The sequence below is a fragment of the Suricata suricatta genome, chromosome 3 (assembly GCF_006229205.1).
Source record: "Suricata suricatta isolate VVHF042 chromosome 3, meerkat_22Aug2017_6uvM2_HiC, whole genome shotgun sequence".
Classification (NCBI taxonomy): Eukaryota; Metazoa; Chordata; class Mammalia; order Carnivora; family Herpestidae; genus Suricata; species Suricata suricatta.
In genome coordinates, this window is record NC_043702.1 from 6,580,648 (window position 1) to 6,597,367 (window position 16,720).

Here is a 16,720-nt window from a genome sequence, read left to right on the forward strand (position 1 = left end):
CACCTGCCCAACGGTCCTGTGCCCATCTGCCTCTTGAAAAGGAACAGAATCAGTCCCGTGCTACCTTTGTCACAGGTTTCCCAACAGCAGACCATTAACAGAGCACTGCAAATCTTCGCACAAATGTCGTATCTCATCATCAAAACTTTGATTAAGCATATCTGTATTTCTCTTGAATCAGTACCTATTTCAAGTGATAATAAATAGAATTCAATACATTAGTTTTTAGGATAATGGAGACCGCTTGGGATTCTACGGGTACAGTGCAGGAAGTTCTTCTCAGTAAGAATATGGACTGCAAAAGAGGTTCTGTTTTGAGTCCTATTTCTAACCTCTCAGGATGCAGGCTCTTAAGAAAGAAAAGGGGATGGAAGTAATTAGATACAACTGCAGCTTCCCCTTTGAAACCTTGTTTGTTCAATTACAGAGAGCTTCTCCACATTCCCAGGCCTCTCTCTCTCTCTCTTTGCCAAACTTCTTAAAAGAACAGTCTATGCACCGCTACCCACACCTGCTACCCTGTGGCTTCCACACCCACCCCTCCAACACAGCTTCCGTCCCAAAGAGAAGCAGTGACTCAAAGTCCCCAAATCCAATGGCTTTTCCTACCTAGTCTTCATCATCTGACCTCAGTGGCCTCTGACATTATCTACCCAATCCTAAACTAAAACCTCTTCCCTTCCTTACTTTCCCTTCACTCTAGTCCACTCTTGCCTCAGAAGATTTTTCTCTGGCTACTCTTTACCTACCCTCTAAAAATAGGATTTTGCCCTCGATGCCTGATATACATAAGCTTTCTCTCCCTTACAGATGATCAATCTGGAGTTTTCATCTTTATGCAGCTTTCTCAGAACACACACGTCTGGACTCCATCCTAGAATCTCCTAGAGTAAGGTCTGAGGCGTGGACATTCAAGAGAAAGAACCACAAGTAATTCCGGGGCACATCATAACCGAAAAATGACTACTACATATCAAACAGGTCTCAAAATGGACAGGTCGCTCGGTAACTAATAGAGATTCAAATGCTTGCTCGCTGAATGAATTCACTCACTAAGCTTTCTTCTAGACAGAAAACTATGAAGAGAAACCCTTGGTTTAAGGCCTCAAAATATTAGTCTATTGAGCAAAAAAGATAATAAACAGATCTGTTTAATACCGTATTGCTGCGTGAGGAATAGTGCCAGTTAAGACACTAGAGAAGATTCCGAAGGCGGCCTGGGAACGGGGGGGTGGGAGCGTCTCCGGCCCAGAGCACAGCCCGCGCCAGGGCACACTTCAGGACCTGACAGGCCGTGAGGCTGGGAAGCAGAGGGAGGAGATGGCACCGAAGCTGTACGGAGGCAGGCAAATGCCAGGTCATGCAAGGTCTCACAGGCTGTGCTAGAGGTGTGACTTTTTATGGAGACTCAACCCATTAACCCTTCAACATCAGGGATTACAATGTCAATTTTAAGTACGTACAAGAAGAAACACGGAAGTAGACCTTAGCACTACCTACTAAGGTATATGAGCAACGGAAAATCACAACAGTAATAGTGGAGGAGATCTGCTTTACGCTTATGCACTGGCAGAGGTGGCAGACCTCCAGATTCATCCATGTTCTCTTCGGCCTCTTTTGGAACAAGAGCATTTTAGCGTGGCCTCCGGACATACATCCTGCAGCCGCTACATGAAAGGAAGGCACCTGCCTGGTGTGAGAATCAAATCACCGCGGAGGACCCCGGACCCCGGCCCGTCTGCACGACCGATGCCGAGATGGCCACGTCGTAACATTCTGGGAGGGGAGGGTTCCGAGCTCTGCCTTTGTCTCCTCTCCGTTTTGGTGAATTTTGGGAAGGACACATACATGGGAACAGACTGAGTTCTCTAGTAACATGACCTATTCCAGCAATTCACCACTCGGAGCAGCTCTAGGAGCCATAAACAGAAACCCATCAGTGATCACCGGCCTGAGCAGACTCCTGTTTTGGCTTATCTCCTCTCATAAATACATACCATCCCCTCTGCTGGGCACTTTGGTTGGTAGGCTATTTTCCGTCTGACTCTCCTCCTCAGCTTTTTCTGTTTGCTCAGGTTGGGGCTCCTCTGTCCTCTCAAACTGGGGTGCTTCCTGAGGCTGATGGTCTGGAGGAGTGCCTGGCCTAGCAGATGACGACGAGGTCTGAGAGGTTTCCTCACCCGCTGCTGTAACATCAAGTAATCTTAAATTACCGACTTAGGAAGCGTTTGATTTGATGAAAAGAAGAAGGTAAAAGACAAAAAGGAGCCTTACCAACTCCTACTCTGTCTGTCTTCTCTCCTTCTTTCCTATTTGTCCTATCAGGTTCTTTGGCTTCTTCGTTGGGGCTGCTCTCAGAATCAGAGCCCTCGCCCCCTTCCTCTACAGGCCGGAAGTCCATCTCCTGCTCTTCTGGAATCGGCTCTTTCTGTACTTTCTGTGTCAAGAAAATAAAGCCAAAGGTCAATAACACATTTGGCTCCGGTGGAAGGTCAGTGTCGACTGTGCCGTGTAAAACAGGCGTCGTACCTTCAGAGAGAGGAACGCTCCCGAGGAGTCGAACGTGCCCGTCTCCTCCTCGGCGTCGTCCAGGCACCACTCGGGCAAGCTGTCCCGCTCGTCGTCCAGGCTCCCGCTGCCCGAGCGCGCCCTCCGGTAGCCCCGCTCGTCGTCCCGCTCTCGAAAATCGAACTCGAACCTTCGCCGTCGTTCCAAGTGCTCCCGCCAGCCTGCAGAACGAGGGCCATCTGGGGTGAGGAGGATACAGACCTTAGAAGCCTTTTATGACGGTATTTGAGAAAGACAATCATGAATAGGAAATAAAGGAGAAAACTATGACCAACTGTGAGATCACATGGATCGACCTGCTAGAAAAGAAAATTGGGCAAAGTAATGAAGTTCAGAGCTTAGCATACGAATGACATCACTGAGTGACAACAGTGGTTATCTTCACTTAAGTACTGAGCCACCTAACACACTTTGAAAGATAAATTTAAAACAAAATCGCTTTTAAAGGACACCTTACCCAAAGTATACCCTTTGGATAAGCTTTGGGAATCTGACGGAAACTCCAGTTGGCATCCCCATGGCCCGCTCCTAGCCCAGATCTGTAACACCGGGTATTCTCCATACTGAAGTCCATGCCTTCCCTTTAACAAGTCTTACACATTTTCCTTCTTCTCATAAAAATACCATTCTTTATGGATAAGACCAATCCTTTATGTCAATTCCTAACATCAAACTCATCATGCTAACCTGCTAGCGCCAAGATCCCAGCCGTAATTCGGATTCCCAACAAGAAGTCATGGAATTAAAGCACTGGCAGATGCCAAAGATTTTATATATCCCGCTATCCTAATTTTATAGTATAAGAAACAAAAATTGTGCCAGAAGTAACTTGCATAACGGCGGCGAAGCAGAACCAGCGGATTCTGCATCCACTACTGCTTTTTCCACAACAGCAGGCTTTCCTTTCCCTTCACTCTTACCTCTCAACTCTCCCCAGGGAGGTTTTATTTCTGTAAAATACCCCCAGGGACATTCCTAAATCCACCCCAGCATACTGTTTATTACAACTACTTTCCAACACAAAGACTGCAGAAGAATAAAAGACAGGAGATAAAGTATTTGGGCGGGGGGTGGATCTTGTTAATACCTGACAAGCCTGAATCTAAGAGAAAAGAGAGGCAAGTTTTAACCTATTGAAATTTCCTATCTTTGAATGCTTTCTCTGTGGGAGATACAGAAATGAGCCAAAGTTAAATGTTCTTACTCCGAGGCTCATTTTGCTCAAACTAGCAATCTAAAAATCAAACTGAAAATGAAAAGGCAAACATCAGCAGGCTCAGAAGTAGCTACTTGCGAGTCACTCACCAAAAAGGTAAGAAAACAGTATTCCCACACTCCCTTACTTACAACGATTACCTTTACGAAAACTAAGGAACTTTATATCGTTTGCTTATATGCAAACCTAGAATCATTTCTCAAAAGAAGTATTCATGATCCAGTGTTGAATTCCTGAGACCTCTCTCCGCTACTATCACCTCTAAACCGTCTGTTAGGTATGCACCACGACAGGGGTCTATCCTTCTGGGCATCTGGCTCGTGGCTTCCTCTCGCTGAGTTTCTGAGGTTGAGCTCCCAGAGTGGCTGTTTAGCTGTCCTTAACCTCCACAGTTGCGTCCGCACCCAGTGCTGAGCCCTGCTTACAGTACGCGGAGCAGAGAAGGCCCAGCTACCGCTTGTTAAGACTGACCCCTGCTTTTTAAGCCCTTACAACATCAGAATAAAAGTCTGCTACAATTTTTATAATATAAATATCAGTCAAAACCATTATATTTAAACTTTTAATCAAGTCATAAAATAAGTATAATCTAAAAAATGCTAACAGTTATTTATAACAACTGATATAATCAGACTTCGCTTTTAATATGCTATGTTGAAAAAGCACAGTATTCTTTCTTAAAAATGCTTATTTCCACTGATTTTTCAGTCCCATATATTGTTATATACCCCAAACTGTCTTTTAAAAATATATCAGTATAAAATCTGGGGAAATTGTTAAGTTAATAACAAATAAATCGGACATGGAAATCATGTATCAGGAAGAAAGATTTAAGAAAAAGACAACATGTATCCAAACTCAAAGCTGTTGGGGTGAAGAAGGTCGGTGGTAGAATATACGCTGAAACTTTACTTGAACTCCCTGATGAAGGGGATTCTATGAAGAAACATCAGATGTCTGGGCTCACGAACACTGTTGATCTTCCAGAACATTCACCTTGTTTGTTTTTGATCAGCTGGAATCTTTCTTTCTGCTCAGTCCGCATCCTGGCTATGCTCTCGCTGGGTGCTGGTCAGGAACATAGTCTCCGAACCCTTTTGCTCACAGGCAAGCTCAGCACAAAATGCCGCGCAGCCTTGAGGAGAACTGTGACATCTGGCTGCCGCGCAGACTGGGGAGAAAGGCCTGGGCCTCTGTGATGTAAACAATGCCTCCAGTGACAGAAAACTCGCCCCTGAGGCAGCCATGAGGGGTTGGGACAAAAACACTAAAACCCTATCCAAAGATTGACTTTCTATGTTTCCACCTATCTGCCACTACACAAAGCACTCTGAATGCTTGCTATCATGTTTACTCAGACTAGTGAATCTGCTAACAACTTGATTTTAAAATGTAAACGCAAACAGGTTGATTATGATTTCTTCCATGAAAACTACGCTTCTGCGTGATAAGGTTGATAGCAAAAATAATGTTATGCACATGAAATTCACAAGGCAAATATACACTCTCCGATTCAGTTCGGCCTGACCCCGCGATTCAACTACAGTGGCATCTGATTATCATGAGGCATGGAATCAGCACTTTGGTAGGGGATGAACTTTGACACAAAGCACCAGTGTCTTCAATTACCAGCATATCTAATGTCAGGGAAGAACAGTTTGAAGCATTCTTAAGAGTCAAACAGAAGAACTTACAAAACCACTAATCACTACTATTCTCTCTCCTTTTTCTAAAGTTAGAAGGACAAAGAATGAACTTGTGATTACTTTTGTGACCTGGGTTTAAAGTTTATTCTTCAAATAAGCATAAATCACATTTTCAGGACAAAAAACAATTTGAAAGAATAAATCCTTTATTATGCAGGAGAAATACCCATTTTAGTGGGAGCACATATTCCTTAGTGAGCATGTAATTACACATTTATACATTTTAAAGCATGCAGAAAAAGATACATTAAGCATTAGACAAAACCAAATGAAACACTCTTACATTTCTGCAGCGAAGGGTAGGTGTTTCCCATGATCACTATTTGCTACAGAAAAGTAAAGATGATTTTCATCAAATGAATAGATGTGGGGAATTTTCATGTTGAAACTTTTTGTAGTAATAAGACTGAATGTATGACATAAAGTAATTGACGCCTTTTTTTTTTTTAACCAGCTTACCTCTCTGCTTGAACAGTAAAAATTTCCTTATTAAATACTCCCTTATTTTGGTCCCTGTGCACTCACCCGACAGAACTCTTACCAGGACTGTGAGGCCGCCACCTCTCTCCGTCCCTCCTTGATCCAGCTAGTCGCCAACCTCCATCTTCATCTTCTCCATTTTGTTCCTCTCTAAAAATACGCCAGTTTTCACTTTCTGATCGTATAAATTCATGCTTTCTTCCCACCGATGTTGGTCCACCTTCCTCAAAATTTGGTCTCCCTGTAATGAAAATAAGTAAACATGTGCCTTGGCCCTAAGGATTCTGAAAACAGACTGGACTGCTCAAATCAAGCTTTTGTGCAAATGTGTCAATTTCAACATTCAGGCAGTGTAAATAAAATAACTGCAGATATATATATAGATTATTAGACACATTTCTTAAAGTTTAATGTACATAGACTGGGCAATTATTTTTTAAATAATACATGCATTAAAAAAAATAAAGGGTATGCAATGAAAAGTGAATCAACCTACTTCAACCAGCACATACTACTTTTTTTAAAGTCATTTAATATTTTCAATTATATCTTAATTTATTTAATTAACTTCTACTGGTGATTGTACCCCAATAAGTATCTGTAAAATTCAACTTGTCTTTTATCCTAAAACACACTGTAAACTCAAAGGTAGAGAGTATGAACTATATTTTTCATTTACTCTAACACATATTACATTATAGACATACAACAAATTGCTTTTGAACAGAATTCAAAGCTAAGCTATGTGTAACCTAATGCAAATTAGGAGTCCATTAACAGTGAGAGAGAGCCTATTACCAAGTAAACGAGGTGGTATTTTCAAAGGACAAGACAAATCCAAACGGTGCAAATTCTTTAGTCACCACCCCACATGTTCTAACACAATTCATAACAGACTATAAAAAATCTCACATTAAATTAGCTGAAAATCCAGAGCATACACTGACATCTTCCATTTATAACAATTAAAAAGTTACATATACTTCATGACAGCCTCAATTCTTTTCACTAAACCACAGCGAAAGTGAGAGAGTGCCACAGTTGCATCTGAAAATGAGGAAATTCTAATGTTCTGCCATTCTCTTACATACCATTTCACATGTAGTAAGATTCAATATCCTGTCTGCCCATAACAGCTGTTAGGTTGTTACCAGGTGGTTGTTCTACTGAAGGCTAAAACCCCTGGGAATGGGGGGCAGGGGCCGCAAGTATCTGCCGCGCAAAACACTACCTGCTTTCCTATCACAGTAGGCGGCCCGGACACAGTCCCCAACAAGCCCTGCAGGCTCCTGTGGAACCCCCTCACCTGGAGTATGGCCTGCACTTCCTGACTTGCTCCCAACAAAGAGAACACAGCAGAAGTGATAAATGTCACTCACTGCGAAAACTGAGTTACAAACGGCTGTGAATCCCCCTGGGATGCTCTCCTCCAAGGCAACCCAGCTGCCATGCTCACACAGCAAAGAGCTGAGGCCTGCCAACAGCCCCAAGAGTGTGCCCGAAAATGGATCGAACCCCAGTCAAGCCTCCAGATGACTGCAGCCCTGGCCAACACCTTGATGGCAGCCTCAGGAAAGACTCAGGTCAGAGCCATCCAGCTATGACGCTCCTTCCTGACCCATAGAAGCTAGGATAATAAATGTCTGCTGCCACTAAGTTTTGATAATATTGAGGCTCAAAAAGATACCATAAGGGGCGCCTGGGTGGCTCAGTCGGTTAAAGCGTCCGACTTCGGCTCAGGTCATGATCTCACAGTTCGTGGGTTCAAGCCCTGAATCAGGCTCTGTGCCGACAGCTAGCTCAGAGCCTGGAGCCTGTCATTGGATTCTGTGTCTCCCTCTCTCTCTGCCCCTCCCCTGACTGCACTGTCTCTGTCTCTCAAAAGTAAAAAAAAATTAAAAAATAAGTTTAAAAAACATACCATAAGTGAACTGTCCAAAATCACACACCACTATTTGAATAGGAAAGACAAGATTCAAATGCTGATCTTCTGATACATTCAACAACTATTTCTTGCACATTTAAGTGCCAAGTGTTATAATTCAGGCACAGATATATTCCATGTTTGCCCTTGGGTTAGAACGCCTAGTGATATGACCCAATAAAAAATGTACCTATACTCACTAAACAGAAACCTATGGAAATCCCTAACACATAAAAAGAGACAGATATAAACATATATAGAAAAATGACAGGAAATAATTTTTAGCCACGTAATCAGTCAGTTACGGGCAATATGTGCCAGGTACCATGCAACTGATTTGGAAATACAGTAGTAATCACATGATGGGTGAGCCAGACAAACACTTTCACCTACTTTAAAAAAGTAATGAACGTACCAAAGTAAGCACAGAACATGAATGGTAAAATGCTTAACTCATCAAAAACTGGTCACTAATTCTAACAGCTCATATACTGCAAAAAAATTTAAATTAAAAATAAAAATACTAGTAATCCCTCATTTGAGAAATGAAACTCTACTGTAGTTAGTGTTTACACAGCTTGCTATTTTTATATAGCTGTAATCAGTATCCCCAATATTTTATAATCTACTTTTCATCTATAGCAAATATTTATCTGTGATTATACATCTTTCTAATAATACAAATAGGTGTATATATTACATATATATACTAGGTATAGCTTGCTGCTACAGCATAATCTGCATTATTCTCCACTGGACATTTACTTTATCATTTTTTTTTCGTGAACTATAGATAAAGTAAGATATATCTGCTTTTCTGAACTAGGTTTTTTTAATTAAAAAAATTTTTTTTAATTTATTTTTGGTACAAGAGAGACAGAGCATGAGAGGGGGAGGGGCAGAGAGAGAAGGAAACACAGAACCAGAAGCGGACTCCAGGCTCTAAGCTGTCAGCACAGAGCCTGACGCGGGGCTTGAACCCACGAACATGAGATCTGACCTGAGCCAAAGGCAGAGGCTTTCCCGACTAAGCCACCCAGGCACCCCTGAACTAGGTCTTCTGAAAAAAAACTTCAAAGAGTGAAATTATTAGTGAAATGACAGACTTCATCAACTGACATGACTTTATCCCCCTAAAAAACGGGTCAACTCGCCACACCATTTTATATTACGAACACTAAACGCTGCTATCCTTTTAAAACCTTTAACTACTTTAACAGTTATAAAAATAGTTTACTAATGTGGCTCAAAGATGACTTTTTCATATCAAAGATTTTTTCATGTTGTTTAAACCTTATGTCCCTTTGTGTTACTTTTAACAGCTTCTTTACCTTTATAACCGTCAAGTCCTATATATACTTTCCATATTGGTACCTAGGAACAAGAAAAATATAAAACACAGGACAGGGCAGGGGTGCTTTTCAGGCTCAGTTGGTAGAACGTGTGACTGTTTATCTGGGGGTTGTAAGTTTGAGCCCATGTTGGATGTAGGGATTACTCAAAAATAAAATCTTAAGAGGTGCCTGGGTGGCTCAGTCAGTGAGCATCCAACTCCTGATTTTGGCTTGTCATGATCCCAGGGTTGTGGGATCAAGCCCCACGTCAGGCTCCTCACTGAGCCTAAAGCCTGCTTGGGATTCCCTCTCTGCCCCTCTCCTGCTCTCGCACACACACATGCTCTCTCTCTTAAGTAAAAGAAATAATGATAATAAAAAATTTTAAGTAAGGTAAAATCTTTTAAAACATGGACAGGGCAAAAATATGGAAAATACAAGAAGGAAAAAGTCTGACTTTTTTACCTACTAAAAATTATCTCGTAATTTTCAGCCTCATAAAGTCTGAATGACTATACCACTCCTTGTTCCAAAAGAGGATTTGAGACAGATATGCTGAAGTTAGGGAAGAGCACAGTCCTAAAGAAAGAATAAAGATTTTGTAGTCCCTACACTGGATTTTAAATTTTGTCTCCAATTCTGATCTATATACCTATACAGACAGACAGGAAGGAAGGAAAGAAGGAAAAAGGAAGGGAAGGGAAAAGAGGGGAAGGGGAAGGGGAAGGGGAAGGGGAAGGGGAAAGGAAAAGGGGAAAGTCCAATTCCCAATCTGATAGAGAGAAGGTGTGCGTGTGTATTGAGGTAAGGCTGCCTGAATTTACAGCCACACTAGCCCATTCTAAGTTAAAAATTCTAGAACAAAGGGGTTCAAATTTTGTTAGTGAGTGGTTGTTTCCACAAAATACTTCCTAAATCTGCAACATACTTTTTGACATCAAATATTACATAATTAATAACTACAATAGATAGATTAAAGTGACAGACAACTTCTCCAGTGAACCAAGGAAAGCCAGAAAAACAGAATTCTGACATGCCACATACCCCACGTGCAAGTGCAAGGTAGGTGGAGTTCTGTCTTCGGGGACTGTTGTTATTTTCACAAGAGAAGGGTGAAACGGGAGAGAGATGGTGTGTGCACAGGAGAATGAACACAAGAAGAGGCAGCAAGCTCTCTGCAAGCCAAGGAAAGAGGTCTGGAACAGACCCTTCTTCTCTTCTGGCCCTCAGAGGAAACCAACCTTGCTGACACCTTGATCTTGAACTTTAATCTCCAGAACTATAAGGTAATACATTTCTGTTGTTTAAGCAAACCCAACCTTTGTATTTTTGTTGTGGCAGCCCTAGAAAACACCAATGGATTTTTTAAATATGGTATACCAGATCATCAGATTAGATTTCTCATGCTTAAAAACTTCCAGTGTCTTCCCATAAGGTTAAAATATGTAAACTGGGGCGCCTGAGTGGCTTAGTCGGGTAAGCATCCAACTTCAGCTCAGGTCATGATCTCACAGTTCATGAGTTCAAGCCCCATGTCAGGCTCTGGGCTGAAAGCCTGAAGCCTGCTTCCAATTTTGTGTCTCCTTCTCTCTCTGCCCCTCCCCCACTTGCTTGTATGCTCTCTCTCTCAAAAATAAATAAATACTTAAAAAAATTTCTTAAATAACGTCTAAACTTCTTAACACAATTTGTAAGTTCCTAGAAGATCTGGTATTTGTCTTCCTTTTCAGTTTCATGCTATAACACTCTCCTCTTTGCTCACTATGCTCTGATCATACTGGCCATCTTTCTATTCCATAAACATACCAAACTCATCCATTCTTTAGGCTTTTTTCACTTGCTGTTCCCACTGCCTGGAAATCACGTCCTGCATATCACTGAGTGACTGGCCGCTTCTTGCCAATTAGGCTCAGATGTCACCCGTCAAACAGACCTTTCCTAATTGCCTTAGTTATCACCCCCTTATCACTTATTCCATTACTATGTGTAATTTTCTTTAGAGTATTAATTACTAGATTAAATTATCTTTTCATTTGTTTACCTAGTTTTTATCTGTACCTTCCTGTTGGAATGTAAGTTAATTGAGGCCAGGACTCTGTGAATGCTGTGCCCAACACCTAGAACGTGGCACGGCACATAACAGGCAATAGTGATACCGTAAATCAATGAATGGAAGGATGGGTACATAATGGTATAATTATGTCTGGTTAAAACGTTTAGTTTCTGAGTTTTTTGGTGTTTGTTTTTTTAAGTAGGCTTCATGCCCAGTTTGGAGCCCAAAACAGGGCTTAACTTATGACTGTGAGATCTAGACCTGCACTGAGATAAAGAGTTGCATTCTTAGCCACCCCTATTTTTTAACCTTAGTCCAGTGAACACTGAGCTCTTATGTGACAGCTGCCATGTTTTGAGGAGACTTGGGCAATCCCTTGAAGCGGTCCACATGGACGACATGGAACTGGGTCTCCTCCCAACAGCCACTGAGAACGTGATCCCTTCCGCCAGCAGCAATGCAGTGAGCTTGGGTCCTCCAGCTACAGTCAGTCTCTCAGGGGACTGCAGCCCAGGACAATATCTCGCCTGAAGCCTCATGAGAAACCCTGAAATTCCCAACCTACAGAATCTGTGGAAAATAAATATTTATTCTTTTAAGCTAAAAAAGAAAAAGAGAGAAGGGTGAAATGAATTCAAGAACTTTTAAGTGGACTTCACTCCTCTCCGCCCTTCTCTTTGTGAAAACTTATTATTACTGAAGTATAACATTCTTGCCAAAAAGTATATAAATCACCAACATACAATTCAGGCAGGAGTTTCCATAAAGCAAATATATCTTTTGCTTGTTTTCTAATTTATTTATTTTATTTTTGTAATTTTGAGAGAGAGAGAGAGCAGGAGCACATGTGAGCACAGAGGGGAGGGGCAGAGAAAGAGGGAGACAGAGAATCCGAGGCTGGCTCTATACTGACAGTAGACAGCCCAATGTGAGGCTCAAACTCACGAACTGCAAGATCATGACCTGAGCTGAAGTTGGACCCTTAACCAACTGAGCCACCCAGACAACCCCCCAATAACTAAAATTTTAAAAAAGAAAATATCAGGAGCTCTCAAAAGCCTTCATGCCCCCCCAGTCAACCCTTCCGAAGGTAAGCACTATTTCCGACTCTTATCTCTAAAAATTAGTTTTGCTGCTTTTCAACTTTTTTATACAAATGGCTAGACATGGAAGATTCATCCACATTGTTACAAAGAACAGTAGCTTGCTGTTTTTCACTGCTGTATGGGATCTCACTGTATGGACAGATCACAACATATTATTCTGCTGCTGATTCAGATTGTTTCTAGTTTTTTGCTATTACGAACTGTGCTGCTATGAACATTCTTGAAGATGAAGTTTGGGGAACATATGTTTGCATTTCTGTTGCTGTGTGTGTGTGTGCGTGTGTGTGTGTGTGTGTATACAATAAATATGTATATTCCACGAGTGAAATAATGCATATTCAACTTCAGTAGTACCAAATATTTCCTCAGGAAGATAGCACTGCTTTACCATTGTTTACCTGTTTGTTTTACTCAAACCTCTAGCAAACATTAACATGAGGGTCTCCTGTATGGACAAATACAATTAAAGATGTAGGTTTAAAAATAAACAAGAGACTTAAACATAGCACCTACCCACCAGGCCCAGGAACACACATGTAAGCCTGATTAGTATGGCTAAAATATGGCATCTAACCCTTGGATTAACAAGGGTTATGTTAAACATCATCATTTCTGTTGTTCTTATGAGGAACGGGATACCTGTGGGGGTTTCCCAAGATCGCACAGCTGAGTGATGCCCAGATTAGAAATAAAACATAGGTTTACTCACTTATATGAGTAAGTCATAAGTGGATTTACTCACAAACTTAACCCATCAGAAACAGTAAAAAAATTCTAGAAAAACACACGCAGAAAATGGAAGCTCTTGGATAAAAGTCTAGCAAACTCTAAAAGGGCAACAGACATACCACGCATGGTACAGCTTGGTAACAAAGACTACCAACATCTTTAAAAAGGAAAGATGGAACTAAATGTGTTACTCTTCTAGCAGAAATGGTGCCAAAATGTACACCCCTTGAAAAATGTTATGACCAATTCTTCAATATAAAAATTTTACTCTAGAAATTATTTTAAAGAGGAAAAAAAATACCTCAGGCACCATCTAATAAATATACACTTCTAGAGCACCTGGCTGGCTTAGTCGGCAGAGTATGTGCCTCTTGATCTAGATGGTTGTTCTGAGTTCAACCTCCATGTTGGGTATGGAGTTAACTTAAAAATAAAATCTAAAAATACATAGTGCACACACCATTCCAAATACTACTAATACAACTAATAATTACACTGCAGGCAAGAATTGCTCTTAAACATTAAAGTAATTAATCCTTTATAATCTAAATGATTACAGAATGTTTGCACTTGTATAGATTTGGGAGGGGAGTGAAAGTGTCCGAGAGAATTTCATCTCTATAATTTGTTTTTAAAAACACATACATTTGTATATTACTGATATAATTTAAAATAAAAGCTAAATATTAAAAGTCATCCCTGGGCAACTTAGAGGGTGATATCTCAAGTTCCTTTCATGTGCTCAAACTCCAGGATTCCACAGCGGCCAGCAAGGACGCCCACAAGGCCCTCCCTAGCGTTTCAAACCAAAGACTTCCTCCTTCCTAATATCAGCAGCACAGTAAGGCTGAGTAACCACATATTTTAGTTGACTTCATCTTAAAATCTAACTTGTAAACGAGAGTTAGAAGTAAATGTCATTGAATAATTTATAAATTTAATGCCTGACCCAAATATTCCTAACCTATAGTTAACACATGAACGTGGAAGCTATGAATCCTTGCATTAGAAACATATATTATGCTGGCATGTTTTCTTTAATCAGGGGAAAAAGGGTCTAGGTTTTCGTGAGTCTTAAAGGGATCTGTGACCTCCAAAAGATAGATAAACACAAATCTAAATGCATTTTCTTCTAGTCAATGTAGCAAACATGACTGTTTCACCATCAGACTGTACTATCTTTATAACACGTTATATTGTTATGTTCTTACATCAACAGTAACTGGAGTTGTGTAAAAGGTGCTAAAATGCAAATGTAGTGCAGATATCAACTTTTTCTCAATGGCACTAAATACTTGGTTGTTTCTGACTTCATGTAGTAAGTCTAAATAGGACTCTTCTAAGCCTAAATTAAGTTAAGCTGTAATATTGGTTTGAGGCTGGTCTAATTGAGTGGACTTCCTAAGGAGAAAGAGCAGTAAAAGGGCACCTGTGTGCATGTTTGACTCACAGCCAAAAATGGTGTTTATGGAAAACTTCAGATGGAGCAAAGAGGCACTCAGCCAATAAAATCTACAGCTGTGAGACTTGGAACTTAGAAGTGCTCAAACTCCAAAAGCAAAAATGGAATTATGGGACAGACTTTGAAGCTTGTTTATGTGCAAATTTTTCTAGTAAGAAACTCTGTAATCCTCTATTCAGATACATCTTCTCTGATCAACACTAAGAGTATTTTCTAACACCAGAGAAAATAGTGAAAGGAAATCCCATACAGGTGTTGATATTTACTTTTTTCCCCCCACAATTAATTGTAAACAAATTCAAGAAGGCTAGGCCGGAGAAGTCTAAGTCTCCTATCCAGAGATTTGTAACTTTTCTCCCACCCTAACCCCTAAGGGATAACAATCTGCTCTACTCAGTAACACTGGTCCTTAAACCACAGCCGTTCCCGGCTCAGAGAGAGAAACTGGAGGGGTGCAGCGTATCAGAATCTCTTTGAGAAAGTACCTCTTGTGATCTGAATATGCCCCATCTCCCTATGTCCTTCGTGCTCAGTGGTCTGCTGGTATACACCCAGACACTGCCTCAAGTCTCCGGGGAAGACGACAATCGGTGAGATGGGACTGAATGTACAGCTGGAAAGGAATGAGACACCTTCTGAAGAAAGCTAAATGTACCACGTAAGAAAGACCCTAAGAGGCCAAGGCTAGGTTTAAAGTTCAGAGATTATCCACGTGCACACAGGAGGACACTACATTTCAACTAAAGCTTTTGTTATTCCCAAGTACAGGTCGGTACAGTCATGAACTATATACCAGATTACTTTAGCCAGAAAGAAAATCAAACACCTTTAGGGACAGAGAATTGAATTTAATAAAGAATAACAGGTGTTCCTGGATGGTTCAGTGGGTTAAGCATCCAACTTCAGTTCAGGTCACCATCTCAGGGCTCGTGGTTTCAAGCCTCGCACCAGGCTCTGTGCAAGCCCCCTTCACATTCTGTGTCTCCCTCTCTCTCTGCCCCTCCTTGCTTTTGCTCTGTCTCTCAAAAATAAACATTAAAAAAAAAAAAGAATAATGTATCTGTCCTTGGCACTTTGCTTAATCATTATAATTTTTCACAAAAAAATAAGTTAACAGGTATCTAGCATTTACGTTCATTCATAAAAGAGATGTCTTAGAGCCATCTCCAAATCAGTAATTCCACATAGATGGGAGGGCCTGTGTATTTTAGGGTAAAGCTGACACACCACCTGTGCCAGTGTCAGTTTCATCTCCGTTGATCTGGCCGCCTCAACCACAAGGACCTGAACTGCTCAGGACATTACGATGGGATCGCTTAGCCCCTGAGCGGACGCTCCAAAGCTGGACTCCAATATCCACACAATTAGCAGTTAGCAATCATGGTCTGCAGACCATAGCAAGACTTTCACACTGCAGAAATCCAGAAACCAGAACACTGCTTCACTTGAGACATTCTGCCTAATCACTTTTGCCTTAATATATTCTGAAACAGAAGAGGTTTCTAAGCTTGGTGAAAATCCCCACCGAAACACTTACTAGAATGTGGATTCAAGACACATGGCAGAGGAACTCCCGTGCTTTCTGAAAGCCGCTGTTACATTCTATTTGCTCTGGTTTTTCTCCCCTGATCAGTCAACTGTCAAGTGATAGGATATAATTCCTACCAGTGTGTGTAGGGAACAACCACCTCATCCCAAGCCCCTCCTTTATGATACTTTACCCTCTCTAACTCTAAAGGTCAAAATTTCCAATGCTGTGTCTGAACTTGTTTTGAAATGTTTGGCATTAATAAAACAAAGAAGGAATTAATTTTTTTTTAATTTTGGAGGGAGGGGAGGGAATCTACAAAGGCGGGTTTCACCTTCTAAGTAGCATTATAGTGGTCCACATTAATAATTTTCCCAGCAGGCCTTCCGTGATTTTACTTCGAACAATCACAGCCTTTGTTTCTCAGATCCTCTTACATGTGACATTTGGTCAAAGTTTTTAAATCAGCAGCAAACAGAAGTAGAGAAAAGTATTGCCCAGTAAAGGCAGTACACAAAGCCACCCTACAGCTCTTTCAAGGTTGCTACAAGTTGGATCACAGACATTCTACCTAAACACTATTAGACGAGTAAGTTACATTTTCTGTACCCTGA

At 41.1% G+C, this 16,720-nt stretch overlaps 1 protein-coding gene across 8 annotated transcripts in view; it reads right to left on the reverse strand.

The window, feature by feature from the left end:
* Positions 1-16,720, reverse strand: part of GIGYF2 (GRB10 interacting GYF protein 2) — a 134,912-nt gene that overhangs the window by 48,959 nt on the left and 69,233 nt on the right. For 6 of the 8 annotated variants that reach the window (XM_029933580.1, XM_029933583.1, XM_029933579.1 and 3 more), the window contains 4 exons: positions 6,032-6,211; positions 2,530-2,747; positions 2,275-2,437; positions 1,998-2,186 (listed from right to left, as the gene is read on the reverse strand). In XM_029933580.1, coding sequence (XP_029789440.1) covers positions 1,998-2,186; positions 2,275-2,437; positions 2,530-2,747; positions 6,032-6,211 — 750 coding nt within the window. The remainder of the gene's footprint in view (positions 1-1,997; positions 2,187-2,274; positions 2,438-2,529; positions 2,748-6,031; positions 6,212-16,720) is intronic. The other 2 variants (XM_029933585.1, XM_029933584.1) reach the window with 1 other exon arrangement.